The sequence below is a fragment of the Exophiala dermatitidis genome, assembly GCF_000230625.1.
Source record: "Exophiala dermatitidis NIH/UT8656 unplaced genomic scaffold supercont1.7, whole genome shotgun sequence".
NCBI classification, from domain to species: Eukaryota; Fungi; Ascomycota; class Eurotiomycetes; order Chaetothyriales; family Herpotrichiellaceae; genus Exophiala; species Exophiala dermatitidis.
The window spans coordinates 2,648,518-2,673,381 of NW_008751652.1; the positions used below are offsets into that span (position 1 = coordinate 2,648,518).

At 38.4% G+C, this 24,864-nt stretch overlaps 2 protein-coding genes across 2 annotated transcripts; both read left to right on the top strand.

The window, feature by feature from the left end:
- Positions 1-14,247: 14,247 nt before the first annotated feature.
- Positions 14,248-16,834, top strand: HMPREF1120_08759 (alpha-L-rhamnosidase; the record flags this gene model as incomplete). Its single annotated transcript, XM_009163028.1, has 4 exons — positions 14,248-14,298; positions 14,353-14,829; positions 14,883-15,598; positions 15,652-16,834. The coding sequence occupies 4 exons, from the start codon at positions 14,248-14,250 to the stop codon at positions 16,832-16,834; spliced, it is 2,427 nt and encodes an 808-aa protein (XP_009161276.1).
- Positions 16,835-17,995: 1,161 nt separating this feature from the next.
- HMPREF1120_08760 (MFS transporter, SP family, general alpha glucoside:H+ symporter) lies at positions 17,996-20,284 on the top strand (the record flags this gene model as incomplete). The annotated part of the gene is made up of 11 exons (XM_009163029.1): positions 17,996-18,224; positions 18,286-18,425; positions 18,485-18,556; positions 18,642-18,802; positions 18,872-18,965; positions 19,035-19,184; positions 19,244-19,421; positions 19,489-19,700; positions 19,751-19,959; positions 20,022-20,111; positions 20,179-20,284. The coding sequence occupies 11 exons, from the start codon at positions 17,996-17,998 to the stop codon at positions 20,282-20,284; spliced, it is 1,641 nt and encodes a 546-aa protein (XP_009161277.1).
- Positions 20,285-24,864: the final 4,580 nt, after the last annotated feature.

Genomic DNA, 24,864 nt, shown 5'->3' on the forward strand with positions numbered 1-24,864 from the left:
GAGAAGAACTATCTACTAAGTTTCTAACGAAGCAGAATATTAAGTACGAAATCGATATAGATAATATTAAGTTTATTAATTTACTCTACTACTCTTTATTAAAAGAATATTAAGATAAATAAAATAAATAAATTCGTATCTTACTAGAATAAGATCTAATTCGACTCTTAGAAAGTTTATAGAGCTTCTCTATACTCTTTATACCTAAATCTAGAGATAAATAGCGTATATATATTAACTATCGTCTTCTTAATAATATTATTATTAAGAATATCTACTCTTTACTCCGAATCTAGAACTATCTTAATACTATCGAAGTCGCTCGCTAGCTCTCGAAAACCGACTTTATCTAAGAATATTACTAGATCTAGATAGAAAAGATATCTATCGAAAAAACCGTCTTTAATACGCGATTAAATAAGTATAAGTTCTTAGCTATATCGTTCGGATTTACTAATATTTCTTCGATATTCTAAAGAATTATAAATAACGCTCTATAAGAATTTATTAGTAAGTTCGTAATTATCTACTTAAATAATATTATTATCTACTTATAGATTAAAGAAGATTATAAATACTATCTTAAACTAGTATTTCGAGTATTATATAATTATAAACTATATATAAAGCTATCGAAGTATATTATTAGCGTCTAATAGCTTAAATTCTATAAATATATAGTAGATAATAGGAAGTATTAATCTACGTCTATAAAGATATAGACTATTCTCGAATAGCCTTAGTCTCGAAATATATATAAAGTACGCTAGTTTTTAGATTTAGCTTTATACTATAAAAGATTTATTAAAAACTTTATAAAGATTACTATATCTTTATTCGACTTATTAATTAAAGCGGATATTAAACTTCGAAAAAGGAAGTTCCGATCTATTCGATAGAATACGAGATACGAGTACGTCTTCTAGATATTTAAGAAGACTCTCGCTACTAAGCTAGTTTTATAATAAGTTAATAAATTAAAGCCTTTTCGCGTAGAAATAGACTATTTTAAGTAGACTTTAGATTATATTCTTCTATAAGAAGAATTTAATAGAAAGTAGTACTTAATCGTCTATAATAAGTAGAAACTTAATAGAGCTAAGTTAAACTACTCTATATATAAAAAGGAACTTCTTACTATTAAGTATACTCTTCGAACCTAAATTATATATCTCTAGAATAGATATAAAATAATTATCGTAACCGATTATAAGAGTTTAAAATATCTAAATACTACTTAAATACCTTCGAAGCGTCTTATATACTAGATCGACGAATTTTCTAAATTCGACTTAGATATTCGATATCGTAAGAGATTAAAAGCTATTATTCTTAATACTATCTCTAGACGACTCGATTTTCTAGAAGAGAGCTCTACTAATAAAGTATAGATCTCTAGTAGTATAGAAGTATCTCTAAACGCCTAATAAACTATATATTTAGATAACGATATAGAATAGAAGAATATTATTATAGCTTAATTAATTACGAAGAGTAAATTCGATTTAAATCTAGTCTAGAAGAAGTAGCTAGTATATATTAAGAATCTAGATTAATACTTCGTAGAAGAAGATCGTCTATTTCGAAAGATTAATACTTACTTTACTCTCTTTATTTCTATATTATTTTATCGAGATTTTATCGAGTATTATTATAAGTATTACGAATATTATAGTACGGCCGCTATAGAAAGTCTTATTAAGGTACGCAAATAGTAGCTATTTATAATAAAGAATATTCTTATATACGCTCGAATTTATAATTAATACTAGTTAGTCTAGAGATAGAAGAAGAACTAGAAAAAACTATATTCGTAGATTAAACGAATCTCTTAACTTTTTAAAAAGTAGATAATTAACTTCGTTAGTTCTCTATCGACTACGCTCTATAGAAATTATTAGATTCTAACGACTATTAATTTCTCTATAGACTAGTCGATAGTAAAGATTATAAAGAATATTATAAACGAAGTAGTCGTTAACTTTCTATTCGAAATCTACTACTAGTATAGAGTATTTTAAGAATTATTATTAAATAATAGCGCTAATTTAATCTTAAAGATTATCGAGTACTATCTCGATCGCGTTAAGATAAAGTATCGTACTATAATATCTTACTATCTTTAGACTAACGGAAAAATAGAAAAATTTAATAGAATACTAGGTAAAATTCTTACGAAGTAACTTATTAGATAATAAATTCTTTTATAAAATAAATATCTTTTATTAATATTATTCGTAACTCGTATTAGATTTTATATAATAACTAGAATAAGTCTATATAAGCTTATCTATAATTTCGAATCTTAATTAATAGGCGATTAATAAGAATTTAATTTATTAAATTTTAATATCGACTTTATCTTAAGACTAGAATAGCTATATACTATACGTTATAAAGTAAATAAATTACTTATAGAGAGAGAGCTATACTTTCGAAAACTACGATTAATACGTTTAGAAACGCTATATCTTTTATTTAAAAAAGAAGATTTCGTTCTTCTAAATAATATTTCGAAGTAAAAATTCGAATCTAACTATTTCGGACTCTTTCGGATTTTAAAGAAGTTATAATTTAATACTTACGTACTAGAAACGATAGACTAGAAGATCTTATATCTACTTATCTATAAAAGCCGTCTAATACGATACTATTTAGTAGATTTAGATAAATAGACGATCTAATCGTTTATTAAAGTATAGTAAATACGGCTCTAAAGAGTTAGAGATAGTATAACGAAGTCTTTAAATAAAGTACTTTAGATACTTAGTAATAAGTCTAATTTCTCGATATACTATAAGCTATTAATAATATCGAAGTAATAATAGATATTATAAGAATAACTAGAAGATAGTTTAAGTAAGATAGAGAAGAGTCGTAGAGCTAAAGTAACGCTAATAAATAGATATCGACGAAATAGAGAATAGAAGCTAATATTCTACGGCGCGACGCCGGTAGAGAAGACTACGACGGCCTACGAGAAATAAACTATAATCGGAGTAGCTTTCGCTTCTAATTCTCTAAAGTAGATTATTCCGTCTTTAGATAGATAATATCTTATCGCTAGAAAGAGTAATAAAGATATTAGTACTTTAAGAGTATCGAATAAAATAGTTAGAATAAAGTTTATCTCTTTATACGCCTAGATTAGATAGAAATAGAAGAGTAGTAATAGACTATTATTATCTAACTCTCTCGATACGCGAAGGATAGGGAACGAAGGGACTTTTAGCCCTCTCGAAACCCCTCCGATACTCTAGAAAAGAATAGAGAACTATATTTAGGTGTCACGGGGTTGACCCAGTGTATGCACAACTACTGGCCACGTGACCTTTGGAGCACGTGACTAGTGCCAAGACCTAAGTCGGCACGCAGGCAGTATATCTACCTCGTGCCTCCTACTTAACTCGTTTATAGTCTTTATACTATAATTTATTAATTTAACGCCTTTAAGGTTCGTAATATCTTATAGTATCTACTAATTTATTTTTATTTATTATTATAGTTAACCGAATTATTCTATAGAAATCCTTCCTCGCTTACGATAATCTTAATCTCGAGAGAGACTCTATACGAACCCGATTCGAGCCTATAAGGCGCGGACCGAGCGCTATACAAAAAAACCTTTATACTAATTATATATTGTTAATCTCTATCTACGATTATATTAACTTTAGAGATCTACGTTACCTAATTAATATACTAAGATCGGTCGATAACTATTTACTATTACCTACGATTATCTTAACTTTAATAGTAATCTATTATTAGTTGATCTTAAACTACTAGATTAGCGAACGTTTTACTTCTCGTCGATTACTATTTATACTATAATAGGTATATTAGGCCGACCTAATCCCTATCGAGATCGTTAGTCTTAGTTAATTAATAACTACTCGGACCTCGATAACCTCTCTTAGTTCTATACTATTAGTAGATCCTAATCTTAAGATCCGGACTAACCTTAGCCTAGTATCGAAAACGAGTCTATAATTATATAACTAGATATTCTCGAACGCTACCCCCGTAGTTAGTCTAGCGCTACCTTAGACCCTTCTATATCTATTTATTCGAGCTAACTATCCTCTTACGTAGATACTACTCGAAAAGTTTTACTTACTTCTTTCGATCTCTCTACTTCTTAAGATAATACTAAAGATACTAGATATATACCCCGAACTACTATTCTAACTATCGAGAAAGAAGATAAAGATATAGGGAATCGAACTTATATCTCTAATAACGAGAAAGAACTAGAGCTAGAACCTATAGAGAAGAATAAAGAATCGAATATAATCTTATTATCTCTTTATAAGAAGTAGTCTAAAGTAGTCTATATTCCCGGCTAGTTAGACTTAAGATAGCTACTACGCGTTAAGAATAGAGATAGAAAACCTATCTAGGAAAAGATATTACGTTATTTTATATCTAACGACTTAAAGTTTCTAAAGTACGAGATATTAGTAGTCTATATAGCTATAGAACTAGAATAGATATTCCTTCTACTATATCGACTTATAGGTAGATATATCTAAGTAGAGTATAATTTAGAAAAGATAATATACTCTAAGGCGTACTAGAAAATACAAGCCCGCGAACAGGATACCATTATCTATATATTAGACGACAAATATTAAGAGAAGAAAGCCCAATACGCGACACTTAAGACTACGTACTAAGAACTTAAGACTAAAGTAGAAGACTTCTCTACTCGAATAGCGTAGATATAAAATTAGCTTAATAAGAAATAGCGATAGAGAAGATAAGCTATAGAATCTAGTCTTTAATAGAAAACTCGATCTAATAATCTCGATACTAAAGTTAGCCGCTTACGAAACTAAGTAAATAACTTACGCGCCTATCTATAGACTACTATTTAAAACGATAGAATTACGTAACTATAGGAAGATAACCTTATACCTCTACCTAGACCCGGTACTCTAGGACTTCGCCCTAACTACCCTAGATAGACTAATATTAGTTAAGCGTATAACTTTCTCGAAGATCTAAACGAATATCGAGATTAATAATATAGTCGAAAGAGTATATCTACTAACTCTTGAGTATCTATAGCCCTCTCTCGCACTTCTATATAGTCTTACTAGCCCTAGTATCCGTTTATCTAGAACTATACCGAATAGGCCCTTAGTAGCTCGGGATATAAGTATCGTATTAAGGTGAGCGATCTAGTCGAATTTAATAGTAATAAGTCTAAGTACTTCGAATAGAAAACTAAGATACTCTATAAGCTACGTATAGAATAAGATATATAGATAGTAAACGGGCTATAAGCCGCTATCTCCTATATAGCGTCTCGCCTAACAGGGGATACCTATAACGCTATAGAGCTATACCTACCGAATACTAGAATTAATCTAAGTATTGCCTATAAGAAATCTAATAATATTCTAATCTAGTTAGACTTATTATATAGAATTCACTATTACGATAAATAAGCTCGTATCGATTATAAGAAATACGAGAAGTCCGTTAACGAGTTAGTCGAGGAATTCGCTTCTCGATTCTAGCGTCTTATAGTATTTATATATAAAACTAAGGAAGATCGAATAGCAAATTAGATAGATAAGATCGATAACTCTCTTTAGAAACTAGTACGGGAAGTCTCGAAGTATAAAATATTCTAGAAACTACTAGTAGTCTCGCTAGATAAGGAATAAATCTTACTCGATAAGAAGTTTCGTCGTAAGACTTAGGATAGAGAATCTCTATCCTCTAAGCGCTAACTAGTACGCTATAATCGTAGTTCGACTTATACTAGTAGTTCTACTATAAAAGTATCTACTCTAACTATACCCTTAATAAAGAAGTTAACGCGCGACTAATTATCTAGATAGGTACTCGATATCGCTAATATATTAATTAAGTTAAAACTAATTACGAATAGCGCGTACTTCGACTACGGAGAAAAGAGATATCGACCCGAGAATATAGACTATCGACTTTTTAAATAGAAAAAGGATATAGACTTACTACTTATAGAAATTAAAGATTATAGGGAGGAAAATAAACCTAATACCTAGGATAAGAATAACGACTCGGTAATATTAGGAGACGAGTCGAAAAACTAAATATTCTATACTATATAAGCTTAGATAGTATAGAATAATCTTCTCCTAAGCGAGATAAAAGCCACTTTCTTCCCGATAATCTCGAAGAGAGTATATTAATCGAGAAACTTATATTACTAACTATTCTAGAGTCTAACTACTTAATATTCGAATATACGATTAGGATACTAAAGCCTATATCTTCGTCCTAGATTTAAAGGTCTTTTAAACTATCTATCGCCTCTTTAAAGACTATACGTACGTATATAATATTAGATACGGGAGTAACGGCCTCTTTTATTAATAAGAGAATACTACGAAAAAGAGGCCTTACTTAAACGATATTACTATTAAAGTATCCACGATCCCTAAGAGTTACTAATAGACGAAAACTAGTACTTACGTACTATACTAAATTAGACTTCGTTATAGAGTAATACTACGAACGCCTTTAATATTACGTAGTATCGAAACTTAATTATCTACTAATACTAGAACTTCCCTAAATAACGAAATATAATATAAAACCGGATTTTAGAGCTCGATCGATATTCTTCGACCTCGACTATTATAGTTTCTATTTACCGTATCGAAAGATTACCGTTATATATAGCTCTAGCGTACCTTAAACCTACTTCTTAACGCCCGTTTAGATTAACGAGATCGAGATTACTACTCTAGAAATCTCTAAATTCTATAACCTACTCTAGAATTACTTAGGTAAGGTAAACGCTATAGTATACTAGCTAGATATAGAGAATATCGACCCTATAGATAAGAATCTTTAGCCTTATATAGTTAATATATCTTTATTATCGTATTTAGCTATAAATCTCGCTAATTATATGCGCTTTATAAAAAAGACGACCTCTACTAATATTAAAACGGATCTACGAAAGAGAGTCCCGAAAGAATACTATAAGTACTTAGACGTATTCTTAAAAATATCGTTCGAGAAGCTTCTACCTTATCGACCTAGAATTAATTACGAGATCTACTTAATTTATAAGAATTAGGATAAATATCCGTATAAGAAAACTTACGGGATAACGTAAATAGAGCTTAACGTAACGAATAAGTATATCTAGGAATAACTCGTAAAAGAATTTCTCCGTTCTTTAACCTCCTTTATTATATTATCTATAATATTAGTAAAGAAACCGGATAGAGATCTTCGAGTCTACGTCGATTATCGGGTACTAAATACTATTATAATTAAGAATCGCTATTTTATTCTACGAATTCGAGAAATACTTAATAGACTATATCGGGTACGCTTCTATATAAAATTCGATATTATTACGACGTTTAACTATCTACGGATTGCGAAGAGGTACGAATAGAAGATAGCCTTTATAATACGTTTTGGTTAATTCGAATATCTAGTAATACCCTTTAGACTATATAATATCCTATCCGCTTTCTAGAACTATATTAATAGCGCTCTCTAAGATATTCTTAATAACTACTATATAGCTTACTTAGATAATATATTAGTATTTAGTAAAATATTAGAAGAGTATCGACGATATATAAAGAAGATACTTAAACGATTACGGAAGGTAGAACTATTTATAAATATCGATAAGACTAACTTCTATAAGTAAGATATTAAGTATCTAGGGATAATTATCTTTATATAAGGCCTTAAAATAAATCTAGCGAAGATCTAGATAGTATTAAGTTAGTCTATCTCTCGAAACGTAAAAAACGTCCTATCTTTTCTCGAATTCTATAACTTCTATCGTATATTTATTACCGAATTCGGACGGATTATCTATTTACTTATAGACTTAATTAAACGCTAGAATAAGTTCTACTAGTCGGCCGATTACTAATAAGTCTTTAAAGAACTAAAATTATAATTTACTATAGTATCTATCCTAGCGTACTTTAATCTCGAAGCGGAAACTTAGATCGAAGTAGACGTATCGAACTTAGTTATAGCTAGTATATTATCTTAGATATAGGATAATAAGCTTAGACTAATCGCTTTCTTCTCTAAAAAGATATCTTCTATAGAGTATAATTACGAGATATACGATAAGGAGCTATTAGCTATCGTCCGTACGTTTGAGGAATAAAGGCTAGAACTAGCTAGTACTAATCCTAAGAAACCCGTTAAGGTATTTTCTAATTATTAGTCGTTAGAATACTTTATAATTACTAAATAACTTAATCGTCGCTAGACTCGATAGAGTAAGTTTCTATCGGAATTCTATTTCTAGATACAATATCGACTAGGAAAATAGAGTATAAAGCCGGATAGCCTAACGAGACGCCCTAGAGATAAACCAGAGAATAGCGATAATACTCGAGTTTAATACCAGTAATAGGTAATACTAAAGCTATATAATCTAGGATAAGATATACTCCTACTAGAGAAACTATAAGCTGCCGCACTAATGCTTCTTATATAAGAAGATAAAACACTACCTATCCTAGAGTAAATTATACGTACTTATTAGCGAGACGAGGTGCTTCAATAGATAAAGGAAGCTCTATAATATGGCGTAATAAAACTCCTATTATATATAATCTCTAAAGACCGTATCTCTCTTATAGATTATAAGGAACGCGATAGACAGGTACTCTATAAAGGACGAGTATAGATATCTAACGATAAGGAGCTTCGAAGAGCTATTCTCGATATATATTATAAACTATCCGAAGTAGATTACCTAGAACGAGCTAAGACGTACTCGACGCTAAATTAGTTATACTATTAGCTAGGATTATACGATTAAGTCCGCCGCTACGTTCGGAATTATCACGTCTATAGAAGGACTAAAGCTTTTAGAGACGCCTACTCCGAAGGACTATAATAATTAATAGTACTAGAACGCCTATAGCTCGAAGTAGTAATAGACTTTATTATAGATCTATCTCCTAGTATAGTCGACGAAGTTATTTATACTAACGTAATAATAGTAATAGACCGGCTATCTAAATAAAGATACTTTATTCTATATAAGGATATAGACGCTAGATCTACCGTAAATCTCTTTCTACGATATGTATATAGCCGATATAGATTGCTAGACGTAATTGTATTAGACCGTAGTATCTAGTTTATCTTTATCTTCTAGGAATACTTATGCTTACGGCTAAAGATTAAACGAAAGATATCTTCGGCTTTTTATCCTAAGATAGATAGATAATCCGAGAACTCGAACTAAATTCTAGAATAATATTTACGAGCTTATTATAACTATCTATAGAACGATTAGACCGAATAGTTATCTATAGTAGAATACGTAGCTAATATATATATTTTAGAGACTACTTAAGTATTACTATTCTATACTAACTACGAACTCTAATCGAGATTTAGTATTAAATCTTCTAGTATAAAACCCTAATTAATATTAAAAGGATTATTCGACGCTTATTAGGTAGATAAATTCGCTAAATAGATAATAAAGATTTATAACGAACTTCGAGACGAAATAATATATACTTAAGCGACTTATAAGAAATAGACGTAGTATCGTGTAGCTTTACTATTATATTAAGTAGAAGACTTGGTTTAGTTAAATGCTTAGAATATATATACGTAACGTCTATTAAAGAAGCTAGATATTAAGAACCTAGATCTATTTAAAGTAAGCGAAGTAGTAAACTTACGCGCCTATCGTCTTAATCTACCTAAGTCTATAAAGATTTATAATATATTCTATATATCTTTACTTTACCCCGTAGCTACGGACGCTTTATCTAGATAGATTTAACCTTCGCTATCTCTAATTATTATCGAAACTAATAGTAGTATAGAGGAATTATACGAAGAATACTACGAAGTAGAAGATATATAAAACTTACGCTATTTCGGACGAAATAAACGACTTTAATATCTTATAAAATAGAAAGGTTACGGAGAAGACTAGAGAGATTAGAAAGACGTATTACCTAGAAGTAATAAAGTAGTTTAAGGTTTCTACGTACGTTATCCTAATAAACTAGGACTACCTACCGGATATAAGTTCGAGATAGAACTAGCTAAGAAACTATAGCCTAGTCGGAGATCTTAGAGAGTTAAAAAGCCATTACGAAAGATAAGAGATTCCTAATTACTATTAAAGATAATACTCGACTATTATATCGCGAGTAGAACTCTTATCTCTATTTATAACGGCCTTCCTAGTATATTTATACTAACTAAGTCTTTAAAGTTACTTTACATTTTCTAGTTAATAGCCGTAAGAGAGATAGGATTATTCGAAAGATTAGTAAGTCTTATTATCGATAGTAAATAGGATTTAATTACCGAAATTGTTAGAAGAGTTATCTAGTTAAAGAGTATAAAATAGCTTAAGAGATCTCGTATCGATTTGAGGGGGGGTGATATCACGGGGTTAACCTAGTATATATATAACTACTAGCTACGTAATCTTTAGAGCACGTAACTAGTGCTAAGACCTAAGTCGGTACGCAGGCAGTATATCTACCTCGTGCCTCCTGCTCAACTCGTTCATAGTCTTTATACTGCAATTCATCAATTTAACGCCTTTAAGGTCCGTGATATTAGGATAGATAAGAGACTTTAAGAAATTAGAGTAATTCTATTAGACCGTACTAAGACGCCGTTATACGAGATACCCCTATTCTATCCTATATCGAGTTACTCGAATCTATACCGATAGATATCGAGACCTATCCTATCGATATCGTAGGGTATATAGACAATATAGTAGATCTATCCTATATAAATTATATAGAGAATAGCTATAATAAGTTAGCTAAAACTATCTCGAGTAAGGAAGAGCTATACGTCGTTAGTAGATTAAATTAACCTAAAGATATAAGACTATAAGACCTTATAGACTAGAATATATCTATATTCTTCTTCTCGATACCTACTAATACTATAGAAAGTATATCTACGATATTTTCTAGTTCTACTAGAATAACTCTTTTAATACCCGAAGGGAATCTCGTCCCTTAAGAATACTCGAAATCTCGTAAGAAGCGGAAACGAGATAATTTATTATTCTCGTTAATATTCTAAAATATTAACTATAATATAGTCGAGCCTTTAGTTCCTTATCGACGATATATTAAAGAATATTTACTAAGACCCTATTCTAGGCTAAATATAGTATAAGACTAAATAATCTAATAACGATAGTATTCTCTATAGATAATCTATAGAAACTAGAGTATAGACTAGATCTTAACTCTTAGCTAAGCGTTATCGGGACGTCCTACGAAGCGCTCTAGATATATTAAAAAAACCTAAAAATAACTAATAAATTATAGTAAATCGCCTTATATAGTAGGCGTAGAAGAATCTCGCTTACGCTTCCCTACTCGTTATATCGTACTAGAAGATTTATCTATAAAATAGACTATTCGTAGAGTATCGTCTACTATCGTAGTAGTATAAGAAAATAGTAATACTTCGCGATCTTCTTACTATAATATCGTCGGAGCTAGTTCTAGTAGTAGTATTCCTATCGGCGCCGTCGTTTTATAATAAGAATACTCTAAAAGACCTAAACTAGAAGTAGGACTCGATTACTATATATAGGTAGATAGCGGATAAATATTATATATAGAATAAGTAGAAGTAGTAGGCTATCCGTACGCTAGATAATAAAAAGATAGACGTTCTAGTATCGAGTAAGTCGATATATAGTCTTATATAGACTATATTAATAAACCTATAGAAGACGAGACTAGTACGAATTATTACTATATTATAATCTAACTACGCTTAGGGTTATATACTAGCTTAGGAGGCGTAGGTACGTATTATATAGTCTCTTTAGTATAACGATATATTTCCGATATACGTCTAGGTAAACTTTATATCTATAATAATAGCTTAAGAGAAGAATCGTTAGTATACTAACGATATCTTAGTAGTAGCTCGTTAGCTATATAGTCGTATTCTTCCGACTTTAGACTAGTCTTAACGACTTCTATTCTTACTAAAGATATAGATATTATAGAACGACGATTTTATCGAGTTAGCGTTAGTAGAGAATATTACTCTATACGTATATCGGATTTATCGATTCTATAAATAACTTTAATAGTTTTCGGCGTATAGTATAGATCTAAAGTCTACTACGTTACCTTCTAGATAGCGATTAATATCTTTCGACGTCGATCTTCTATATCCGTTTATAACGATAATACGAAGTCGAATCTATTCTCTAGACCTTTAATCTCGATAGCTATATAACTACTTATCTCTCTAGTCTCGTCGGCTATATATAGACTACTTATTCTCTCGCTAAAATATATCTCTTTTATATCTTTTACTAGATTTTCTTTCTATATTTTAGGGGATTAAGTACGATATTTCTTAGTACTACGCGTTTAAATAGACGTTAATATCGATATAGTAGACTAACGACGACTAGAAGCTTCGCTACTTATACCTTAATTACTAGATAAAGAATAATCGACTTCGCGAATAGTATAAGTTATATATTTTTCGCCGAAAAGATATACTATATTTATAGAAGTAGGCGAATTCGAGATAGATATCGAAACGTACTCTAGGAATACCGACTCTTAATAAGAATCTAGTTTAACTATACGAAGATATATTTTATAGCGTAGATTATTTATAATATTTACTATATACTCTACTATAGCGTTTCTAACGTTTATATTAGTAATATCTCTTTAACTATAAAATTCGATTAGTCTTTAAGGGATACGGCTATATAGCTAAACCGATAAGCTATTATTAGAAGAAAAGAATTACTCTTAGTACTATCTCGCCTAGGTAATAGAGTTAACTAACGTATTATTAGACTTAACGCTATAAAGTCTATCGTTAATCTAGAAATAAATTAATAACTATACTATACGATAGAGTTTAAGTATACTTACGAAGAAAGCTATTTTCGCGGCTTTAGTTACTAGTAGACCTTTAATTATCTTCTTAACTTAGCGATAGTAAGAGATACTTAGAACTTATAGTCTAGTCGACGTTCTAACTTATTATAGTAGTATAGTAACGGTAATAGAAGTTATAGAAGAGTTAGCTTTAATCGATAAAAGACTTAGGACTTAGGAATATAAATAACTAAAAGAAGGTATAAAAGAAAGTAAGAAAGAAGAGAGTAAGAGACGACTACTTATACTTCTCGAGACCCCTTCGGATTAATCTCGGGCTAGCTTCGAAGAGTAACGGCGAGTACTATTACGCGGACTAAATCTCTTTACTTATCGTTTTAACGATCTTAATTTACTCTCAATTTACTTCTCTTTACCCTTTCGGGCGTATATACTACTCTTATAGCTAATAATAAGAGATATATACTCGCTCTAAGTACCTCGAAGGGTATCGAAGGTATAGATACTATAGATATCTATTCTAATAATAGGCTATTTAGGAAACGGAATATTTAGAATATAGAGATACTATTTATTTTCTTCTATAAGGCTAACTAGGATACTCGATATCCTTCGGCGACGAATAAGACTATTTAATAGTCTAAATAGAGAAGGATATAATATAATAGGTACCCTTAGATACTAAGTATTATAAAGACGTCGAGGACCGTCTTTCGGTCTCGACTAGCGTCGTACGCTATCGTACAACCCCTAGAAAGTATATAGTCTAACGAGGCCCTAGGCCCCGTTAAAACAGGACAAGTCCTCCGTGAAATCACACGTGCCGCTTTTACTGTATAACCACCGGCACTCACCCTCCCTCTCACCTCTCGGTCATGTTGGTGTCCTGACATTAATAATTCAAACACATCGATCGTGTCAGTATGTCAGTACGGCAGTCAAATGACTAGACAACCATGTAGTCAATTCCTTGACTCCTAGATACTTGATAAAAACCTATCAACTAGTGGCCACCGAAACACGCCGCTTGACAACTTCATTATATAAGACCCCCAATCGACATGTACCTTCCCAGCGGGAAACGTGCCTCGAGTGAGGAGAATATCGGTGGAGCTGCCGTGTACAGGTCAGTCGATTTAGGAACATTACAGTATACTTTGGGTCCTGAACCCGTGTAAACATTGGTGCCACCAGATCCTAAGTCTGGTGCTCGAATCTGGCTGAAGCTCTTCGGCCAGAATTGAGCCGAAAACTTTGGACGGCGGGTCCCCCCGACGCCTCGAAACTCCAATTCAGCGTGTTTTAAGAATGACGGCCTGAAGATGACAGACACTTACCCTCATCGTCCTGCGCAGAAGACCTGATGTATGACATGGCTCGAGGTTCGGCGATGCAAGACAAGCAGGAGCAAGAGGTAACGTAGGAATATTCAATGTAGATGGTTTCTGCGAACTGACCGTGCAAGTAGGTCGTCAAGAGTCTCACGGCCAACTGGGTTTGGCCTGCCAATTGGGTTGACTCATCTGAAAGGAACACTGCTGGACGCATTGTCGAGTTCACACGACAATTTGACCTCGCATACAACCCTGACCGAGCTCTTTTGTACTGTTCCGCCGATACGCGATACAAACTATACGTGAATGGCGCACGGGTCGCCGTGGGGCCCAGCAGAGGGTGTTGTTCGATCTGGTACTATGACACTGTCGACATCCAGCCATACCTCCACCTGGGCGAGAACCAGATACAATTCGTCGTTCTACGATATTTTGCATCGTCACGGGCAGCCATGCCTTTCGAGCGAACGGCATTTCCAGGTGTGTCGATCTACGGCAGGATCCAGGCTGGCAAACAGGCAGTGGACCTGGACACCCCAGGAGAATGGAGAGCTCAAATCAACGACAGCATCCTCTTCCCGACTGGATTGATCGACGACGTCTTTTTGCATGTAGGTGTCGGAGACAGACCTCTCAATGGATGTGCTTTTGACATCTCTGACAGATCAATGAACGCGTCAGCCCAACTGGTCCTCCCGAGTCGGTCAAGCCTAAAGCATATGGATTTAAGACCCTCAATGGCGAACTAAGCCCCTGGCGACTACGTCCACGCTCCATTCCGATGCCAGAAGAGACCATTGTTGCGGTGGACACCATCAGGGCTTGCCACAGCCCCCTCGCGACCGACGACTGGGCCAAGTATCTTTCCGCGAGCAAGCCCATCACACTCCCGGCTGGCTCCTCGCACACTCTGGAACTACAAGCTGAAGTACACTCAACAGCCTTTCTGCGATGGACATTTTACGCCCAGCAATCCTCCCAGATAAAGCTGAAAATTATGTATTCCGAGGGATATGAGCACGAGCCACGCTCCTATCCCTTCTTTCGCACAAAATCTGATCGACTTGACGCTACTGAAGGTCATCTTATTGGGCCTTTCGATGAGGTAATTCTGGACGTCCCAGTAGGCCAAAGGGTCACCTATGAGCCTTTCTGGTTCAGAACCTTTCGGATCATACGTCTAAACGTTGTGGTCGGCTCAGCCGCAGTGTCAATGGAGTCATTTCTGGCGAAGCAAGTCAACTATCCTCTCAATGTCAAGGCCAGCTGGCGCGACGCTCAGGATGCCGACAGCTGTAAAATTTGGGATGTCTCCATCAGAACCCTGCGGAACTGCATGTTTGATGCGTATGTTGACTGTCCGTTCTATGAGCAGCTTCAGTGAGTTCGATCAGCCACTGTCGGCTGCACCGCAACTGACAATGAGACCGCAGGTATTCGGGCGACAGTCGTCTGACCGGCTTGTTCCATTATTTGCTCTCGGGGGATGACAGGCTCATGCGCCAAACAATTACGAACTTTGCCGCATCCATCACCCCCGAGGGTATGACACAGTCTCGCTTCCCCTCTCATGTGCCACAAATCATTGCAGGCTTTTCGCTCTTCTGGGTCCTGCAAGTATGCGATCACTACCTCTTCTTCGGCGACACCAAATACACACGCTCGTTCCTTCCCCGCATCGATGGAATCTTGGAGTTTTTTGACAGCCATGTTGACGAAGACGGTCTGATTGGAGGATTGCCGAAAGATATGTGGCAGTACGTTGACTGGGTGACATCGTGGGGTGCAACAGATGAGCATGAAGATAAAGGCGTGCCTACATCAGGCAGGACCACTAACCGTCACACATATTTCAGTCTCCTGTACGCCTATGTTCTGAAACAAGCAGCATGGTTGGTCCGCGAAGTCAATCGACCAGGCTATGCCCTTGAATTCGAAACACGAGCAGAGAGTATGATTGAAGCCGTCCGAAAGCACTGCTATGACGGACGCTTTTTCACCGACTCGACTGCTGATGTCGCACGCGAGGACGCTTATTCTCAACATTGTCAAGTCTTTGCCGTCTTGTCGGGTGCGGTGCCTGAGTCCGAACGCACTCGGTTATTGCAGGAATCCTTCGCACGGCCCGACTTTTCCGAATGCTCCTACGTGATGAAGTTTTATGCCTTAAGAGCATTTGCCCTCGCCGGAGAAGAAGCATACGCATCGTTCTGGACTCGAGTATGGGACCCTTGGAGAAAGATGCTCAGGAATAATCTGTCAACCTGGGAGGAGGACGATGTGCGGCAACGCTCAGACTGTCACGCGTGGGGCAGCGTTCCAATCTACGAATATTGCACCGAGTTGGCAGGGGTTCAGCCAGTTGCCCCGGGTTGCAAGAAGATTCTATTCAAACCTCGGCTCCACTTGAGCAAGGAAATCGACGCCGAAATGGCGTTGGGCAGCGACAATGTTGCGAAGGTGTCGTGGACTTCGGGCGAAGATGGTCACAAGCATGTCAAGTTACGACTAGCTAGGGCAGTCGAAGTGGTCAGTGTACTTCCAGGAGGCGCGCGGCGATCCCATGGGGTGACAGACAATCTCGAGCTAGATTTCGCGCCTCACCCACATCTCTAGCCGGAGTGTCACACAATATAGCGACCAGAGTCTGGACCATGGTGGATATGCTGGTATTTGGGTCTCTGTCCACTGTAAACGACTCTGGAGCCTGAGTCAACGATATGTGGTACGAAAATGCCGAAGTCCATATTCAATGTTCTACAAGTAAGTTTTACTTTGCAGCGAACACTGGGTGAACGACGTAGAGATTGGCAATAATTTCGGCCAGCATACAGGGTGAGTCTCGACCTATTGGTACGGGGACAATTGTGCCGAGAGCGAAGTCGTGCAAGTTGGGAGGGATCAACTGCTTCGTGGGTGACGCTCGTACTCCAGCAGGCACTTCCGAGATGCCTGGTACCTCGTATGAGTACTGCAAACGGTGGGTGTGGATTTCCCACCCTCCAGCTTGGGACTGATAGCGTTCAAGAACTTGCGCGATCACTTTGTCATTAGGAGAAAACGCTCGTGCTGTCGTGACGCGATCGCGGCCTTTTGCTAACATGTACATGGAGATTGCAAACGTTACAAGTGTAGTACTGCGCTCTATCGCAGGCTTCCCGTGTGGTCGACCTGTTTCTACCCTACAAAGGGGGAAACAATTATGATGTTGGGGCTGCTGCATACTTGATGACGACTGAGCGACGGTTGTCTAGAGCTGTGATTGACGGAAAGCAAACAAGACTTGATCTATCAAAAAAGTGAGTTTGCATCAGTCAATTGAAAGGACCGCGACTATGTTGAAGTCCGCATACAGCGACTGACAACGTGAGCCTCCTGGAGATGCACGACCCACAGCCAGCCACGCAGCGACCGAAACCTTCTCAGGCCAGCGGCAACCAAGTATCGCAGGATGTGCATGGCGCTGGAAGCAAGCGGCCGCGGTGGAATCTTACAGCGAAGTCCGCTCTCACCAGACATGTTCGGTTGAATATGCGCCGTGGCTCAGAGCCAGCCTCAGGGGACCTTGCAGTGGTTCGGGACAAGTGCTGAAGGCTCAAATTGCGGGGTCTCCACACCGATCAAAGACCAGGTTTCCTATCATTCCTGGAGTATAAGGTCAGACTCTCATGCTCCGCGGGGATCTTGGCCAGCACCCAGCGCATCAGCCTACACTGTCAGTCGATTTGGAGAGTAGCCCTTCAGTTGTACATTGCATCTTCCTTCACTCGTGCCATGATGCCGCATTCACGTCCAGAATCTACATCGGAGGGTGATGGCAACATGAGTTTCACGAAGGCAGGGAAGGCGGTTGAACACATCGATGTCAGCGAGTCACACAAGGTTGAAGGACCCGCGATGCGCTCTCGTATGGATGACCTGTCCATCTGGGAGTCGGTCAAGGTATACAAGCTGGTGACGGCCGTAGCGATGGCCGCAGCATTCAGTGCCTCTCTAGACGGCTACCGTACGTTCCATGGAGCCCATTGCACATGCGACGGGACTGTGCTGAGTACTAAATTGAATAGAAATCAGTCTCAATGCTGGTATCGTGTCCAACAAGGGTTTCATTCGACAGATGGCAGGCCCCGGCACCAAAGTCATCCCGGGCAAATATGTCTCAGCCTGGGGTGGGATCCAATCTGCCGGGCAAACCCTTGGTCAGATGGTAAGCGCCATTCATTCACTGGGTGGCTTGGGGCTGGGATATCTGACAGCCATTCTTAGACTCTCCGGTTTGCAACGGATGGATTGGGCCGCAAGCCTGCACTTCTCATTCTTTGGGTGTTCCTCATGGCGGTGAGTATCTTGCCGTTGACTCCTTGTGATCAGTCGCGCGCGCTCTGTCCAGCGTGAGCACGATGTTGATACCTTATATCTCTAGAGCATCTTTGCAGAGTCTTTTGCAACCCGCTGGGACCACTGGCTTGTGGCCAAGCTTTTTTCGGGAGCTGGAGTGGGCATGTTGCAAGCTACCGTGCCTGTGTATCTCTCTGAGATTGCTCCAACGCAGCTGAGGGGCTTTCTCATCAATGCATACAGCTTGTGAGTATTCACAGCGCGCATCGCCTCGGTGCAGCGCTATATCTCACTTGTCTGACTGATGACTGGTAGTTGGTTCATCATTGGGCAACTTCTCGGATCGGTGGCACTCAACAGTCTCAACGCAGTTGATCCTCATGACTTCCGGACACCGATCTACACTCAGGCAGGTCAACTCTCCTGGCGGGGCCGCCATTGTACGACTCGAGTAGTATGTCACTGACATGTGCTGCAGTGGGCGATGATTGGTGGTATGCTTTTGGTGTTTCTTCTAGTTCCGGAGTCCCCTTGGTGGCTTGCCGGTAGAGAAAAGCTTGACAAAGCATCGAAAATCTTGTCAAGATTCAACGGCCATATCGAAGGCTATGATGTACAAGAGGTCATAGTGAGTTCATCTGGCTCGAGATCATTCCCATCTTCGGCAGCTCACATGGGCATTTTCAGAGTGTTATGACTGCGACCATCGAGACGGAGCGTGTCATCGCGAAACGAGATTCCCAGCAAGGGCTCTGGTCCGTTTTCCAAGGGCGTAACCTCATCCGATTCTTCATTGCGGCTTGGCCCAAGATCACCCAGCAGTTTGTTGGTTTGAGCGTCTTCAACACATTTTCCACGTATTTCTGTAAGCCCTCTCTCTCTCCATACTTGCGGTATTGATCAGTCGCTCTAACGCTTCGCCTCTACTTAAGTCCAAGCTGCCGGCAACAAAAATCCTTTTCTTGTCACCGTCATTCTATGTTGCGCCCAGATCCTGTCGATGATCTTCACGGCCACACTGACCGACAAAGTTGGTCGTCGACCACTCACGGTCTATCCTTATGCAGTAACAGTCGTATCTGTACTTTGCCTAGGCATCATTGGATGCTTTGACTACACCTCAAAAACACTAGGCTCTCTCCTGGTTGGTCGACTCACAAGCGCTCGTGTTCGGAGTCTGACTGTGACTTCTAGGTCTTCTTTGCGTGTCTGGCTACGTTCTCTACTACGGGGGCATCCGCCATCGGATATGCTTATGCTGCGGAAATCCCTCAACAACGACTACGTGCGCAGACAGCCGGCTGGGCATTGGCCCTTTCCAACATGATCGCCACCATGTTCAGCTTCTGCACACCTCTGATGATCAACGGTGACGCACACTGGGGCCCTAAAACCGGATTCTTGTAAGATTCTTGGGTCCTCATTTCGTGATGCAGTCCAGCACCCTGACCCCTCGCCTCTATAGCTTCGCTGCAGCCGGCGCCATTGCCGTCGTCGTCGCCTGGTTTATGCTCCCAGAAGTGACTCGGCGTACACCTGCAGAAATTGACGAGATGTATGTTGAATCTTTTATCACCACATCCCCTCCGGCTGTTGCCTTACTAATGCGTTTCGTCATTTAGGTTTGAGGACAAGGTCAATCCTCGTAAGTTTAGAAAGCATGTGACAAAAGTACAGATCAATTCGGGACAACAGAACGACAAGGAGAATTCCGTCTATACAGCCTAGTCAAATATTATCTCGTTTCTTCTGGTCCACGGAAGACTCCTACGCTCCTTACCAAGGGCTTCTCGAGGCGTATTTCACTCAGCATACGGAGCATCCAGCACTTTAGGCGGCGTCACCAAATTTCCGCTGTAGGGGCTAGTTGCGAGCTGACCGTGGGCGAAGAAAGCGGTTATCAATGTACGCAAGGGAATATTCACAAGCGTCACTGATGCTAGGAATGCAGCTGGTACACAAGACTTGTGTAGAAGCAAGTGAAAGGACCATTTTATCATCGTACCAATTTCGTATCAGTGTTTTCTACCTCGACTTATTCCCTTCAGAACCTTCGCTCCTCTTGCTATCATCAAACATTCCACCACAGAACTGTCGAGAGGGACAGGCTCTGTGACAAAAGGGCTCAATCAAGGGAATTCATGGCTTTCCGGTTTGGTGACGCGGCCAATGTAATCCAGACATGAAGCATCTGGTTTGTGTTGATGCTGTCTGTCCTTCGAACTGGTATGCTTCCTGGGTCTCGAGCAACAGAGCCCAAACATCATTCTTTATATGGAGATAGCTGTTCAGAAGAGGACTTGATTATGGTGGGTTCCTGGGCTTGGTCAACAGGTCCCGTGAACGAGAGTTGGAGAGCGGCGCGTTGAGATATGATTAGTCGGTAACAATTTTCAACTGTGGCCCACAGTTCGTTTCGAGCAGCCTATATAAGATGTTGTCATTTCCTGTTGATTATTCCGAGGCTTGGGTAGCCAGCTTTGGATACCGACAGCCCAGGTGCCATGTCATCAGTGTCCTCAGAAAATGAGCGAGTCCTCGGAACCGGCTTGTGTAGTAACATGGCTGGTCTTCATTTTCCTGATCTTCGCAGATACCGTATTATGTGAAGTAATGAGTGGATAAGAGAATTCTTGTAGGCTCGATTTATCTGATAGACACGTTTTGCGTGTGACGATCCTGAGCTGTTGCGTTCAGAAGGTCTAATACCTCTGGAACCGATTGCTGCCAAGTTATCAAGTCCTTGGACCAGGCGGCAAATGGGTGCGCAGTCTCGCTCTTTCTTGTGCGGTCGCTCGCTCGAAATCCGTGCATGTCTCCCATCTCGATTCATTATGTGCTGATATGTTCATGCCATGCCCGTCAATTTCCAATTTTCGGCCATTCGCCCGAATAACCTGCATTAGCACGCTTTCAGGTTCGAGCAAAGGTCAGCTGGAGGCGGGCCACATGGGCGAGTTTTGCACTTCTACAACCGTTCTCATCGGTGATTGATCCACGTTGCACCCAGTATTCGGGCTGCTTTCGTGTTCGTTATTGAAACATTCCACTCAGCTCACAATGCGGAGAGAGAGAGAGCGAGGGCGACAGCGCTGAGAAACGTGTGGGAACATCGGGTGTTGGTGAAAGCGGCGAAGGTACAACCTCATTATATTGGGGCCTTGGGCGTAAGCGGGCCTAAGCTGTATAGTGTTGATAAGTGTTCAACTAACCGTGCCAAGGACCTCGTCAGGGGGACCCACCCCTCCTTCCGAGTTTGGCGGCCGCGTTTACGCGGCGCTACACTTACTCTACGAGCAAGTGCCTATCGGCAACTACGTCAGGTTACCAAGTACGTCGCGTTTTTATAGATATTGTAGATATTCTAGAAATCCTTAATTTTTCACAAATATAACGCGTTTTTTATACCGTAAATTTATCGAATACGCCGTAAAGATAGAGGATGACCGCTCGTAACGCGTAAAAGACGCTATAGAATAGATTCTAGCCCATCCTAGCGCCTCGATATCTAAAGTCGCGCGTGAATTCGATATACCGAGAACGACGTTATCGGGTCGACTAAAAGGAGTACGAGATATCGAGAATAACGGCGGCCATAACAAAGCGCTCTCGAACGCGTAGAAACTCGCTCTCTATTAAGTAATTAATAGGCTCTATCGACACGGTATTCCTACGAAGCCGCGAATAGTTAGATCGATTACGCAGAATATTCTTAATAAGTCGCGTACTAAGATCGATACTGAAGTTTATAGACTAGGAGATAGATAGTAATATCGATTTCTTTAGCGTTATCCTAAATATACTATAAAGATAGGTCGACCTCTTACCGTCGAGCGCAGGCGCGCGTACGATCCTAAAACCCTAAGAGGCTAGTTTCGTAAGTTAGTAGATATACGAGTCGAATACGGTATTCTAGACTATAATATATATAACGTCGATTAAACAGGGTTTAGAATAGGCTACGGCAAACCGTACAAAATCGTCGCTAGAGGAGACGAATACGTACGGCTTTTCGTACCTAGCCCTAACAATCGAGAGACGTTAACGTTAACTAAGTATATCTATAGTAACGGTACTGTAATTTAACCCTAGGTTATTATATAGACGGCGACGATTCTCGAGAAGTATATCTTACTAAATCTTTATTTAGAGATCCTCTTATACGCGTCCGAGATAGAATATTCGAGCGTCGAGCTTACGTTCGAGTAACTAAAGCACTTTAATAGATTAACTGCGCGTAGAACGCGAGGCCTCTATTAACTTCTCCTCCTCGACGGGTTTATAGAGTACCTTAAGTTCGGCTTCGTTAGTTACTATTAGGATTATAAGATTATATCTTTTTTACTTCCTACGTATATCTCGTACTTTTACTAGTCTCTCGACGTTATCTGTTTTTAGCCGTATAAATACTAGTATAGCGAGTATATCGATAGAGCGATACGATACGGCGCCGAGGAGTTCGATAAATTAGATTTTCTATTAAATCTTATAGAGATAAGAAATAAGACTTTTAAGAGATCGATAATCTATAGCGCTTAGAAGAAAATAGGTATTATACCGTTTGATCCGTCATAAGTGATCCAAAAGGCACAAGAGCAGTGGCTACGACAACAGAATACACGAATTACGCACCTATCGAGAGACAACTACTGCGACTACAACACTCCTAATAACGAGACCTATAACGAGCGTATAGCGCGTGAAGCGCGTGATGACAGTGATGACAGTGATAATAGTTGACGTATAGGTTCTCGTACTCCTACTCCTCCTCCTCCGCCTACGCTCGATACAGTTACTCTTACTCTCACGGCTCGAGCAAGAGAGGCGTTTTGAAAGAGTAAATTGTTGTACGAAGGACTACAAGAGAGTTAAGAGCGCTCGGTTGGTAGAGGTACCAGACCGAGGCTCGCGGGCGCGCCAAGCCTAATTAACAAATGGGGCTTAGCGCCAGCTAGGTCACGTGCTAAGTAATTATATACTAGTTATGTAACCATATCTAGGCCTTATTCCGTAATATTACCCCCCCTAAAGTTCTGGCGAGGTCCCTTAAGTTCGAATAACTTAATACTCTTTGTACCCAATTTTGGCTATAAACGCTATCTCCGCGCTCCTAAAGGCTTCTTCTATTACTATATCTCTCCTTAATAGTATAAATCTTCTAGTTACTAGTATATTTAGCTCGAATACTAACCTTTTAGTTAGTTATTATTAAGTTACTACGACTATTAACTAGAAGGTATAGAGTAACTTTAATAACTTAGTTAGTATAGTATACTAGGAAGGCCCTTATAGTCGACTCGTTATTAGTCTACTCGTAATATAGCAACGGCTAACACTAGTTAACTATATTTATTAGCCTCTCTTAATCGTCGTATTAGTCGTCTTATCCGATACGATCGGCGTCTTTCGTCTTTAGTAGATTAGCCTATCGGTCGTTCCGCTACTACTAGCTCGTCTAACTCTAGAGGCGATAGCTGCGTTAGTTCCGCCGGTCTAGGTATTTTATCCTCGTGTAAGACTAGGGCGTTATTTAGCTCGGAAGGTATTAGTAGTTATATTAGTTCTACGTATATAGATATTTTATCTACGTCAGGAAGTAGAAAGTTACAATTATTCGGAGGCCCTAGCCGCTAGGGATTTTCTCTATAGAATCTTTATACTAACTCGTCCGACCTCAGTAGTATATCTATCTAGTTTCTCTAATCCTCTCTATCTCTCTTCTACTATACGAGGTACTAGATCTAGCGATTCCTTTCGTAATATCTCGAGTCTAGGATAAATTCTACTTCGTATTCTAGCTCCGCTATATCGTCTCGTACTACTATCTTCGGTAGTAGTAGTAGTAGCGTTTATTCTAGTACGGTATCTTCTAAAGCCGAATATAATAGAGAAGTATAAAAGATATTATAGATCTTCTAGGCTGCGGGGAGTGCTAGTCGATATACTCGTAAGTTTACCACTTTCGTAATCTTAAATAGTCCGTAATTCTTAAGATCTAGTTTCTTAGACGGTCGGTTCGTTCTTAAGTTACGTACGTCTAACTATACTATATTATCGATTTAATAAGTAGAGGAAGAATATCGCCTACTTATCTTTCGTTCGTAATCTACCTAAGCTATAGTTATCTCGAACTGTACTTAATTATAAATCTCGGAGATTCGTATAACGAATTCGTTTACTATCTACCTATCGAGTATTACGCCGGTGGATATTAGAGGTCCTTATACTACGTTCCTAGACTCTACTCCTAATCGAGGATAGTAGCTATAGTTAGCGAAGAATAGGGATATCTTCGTTATATTCGATAT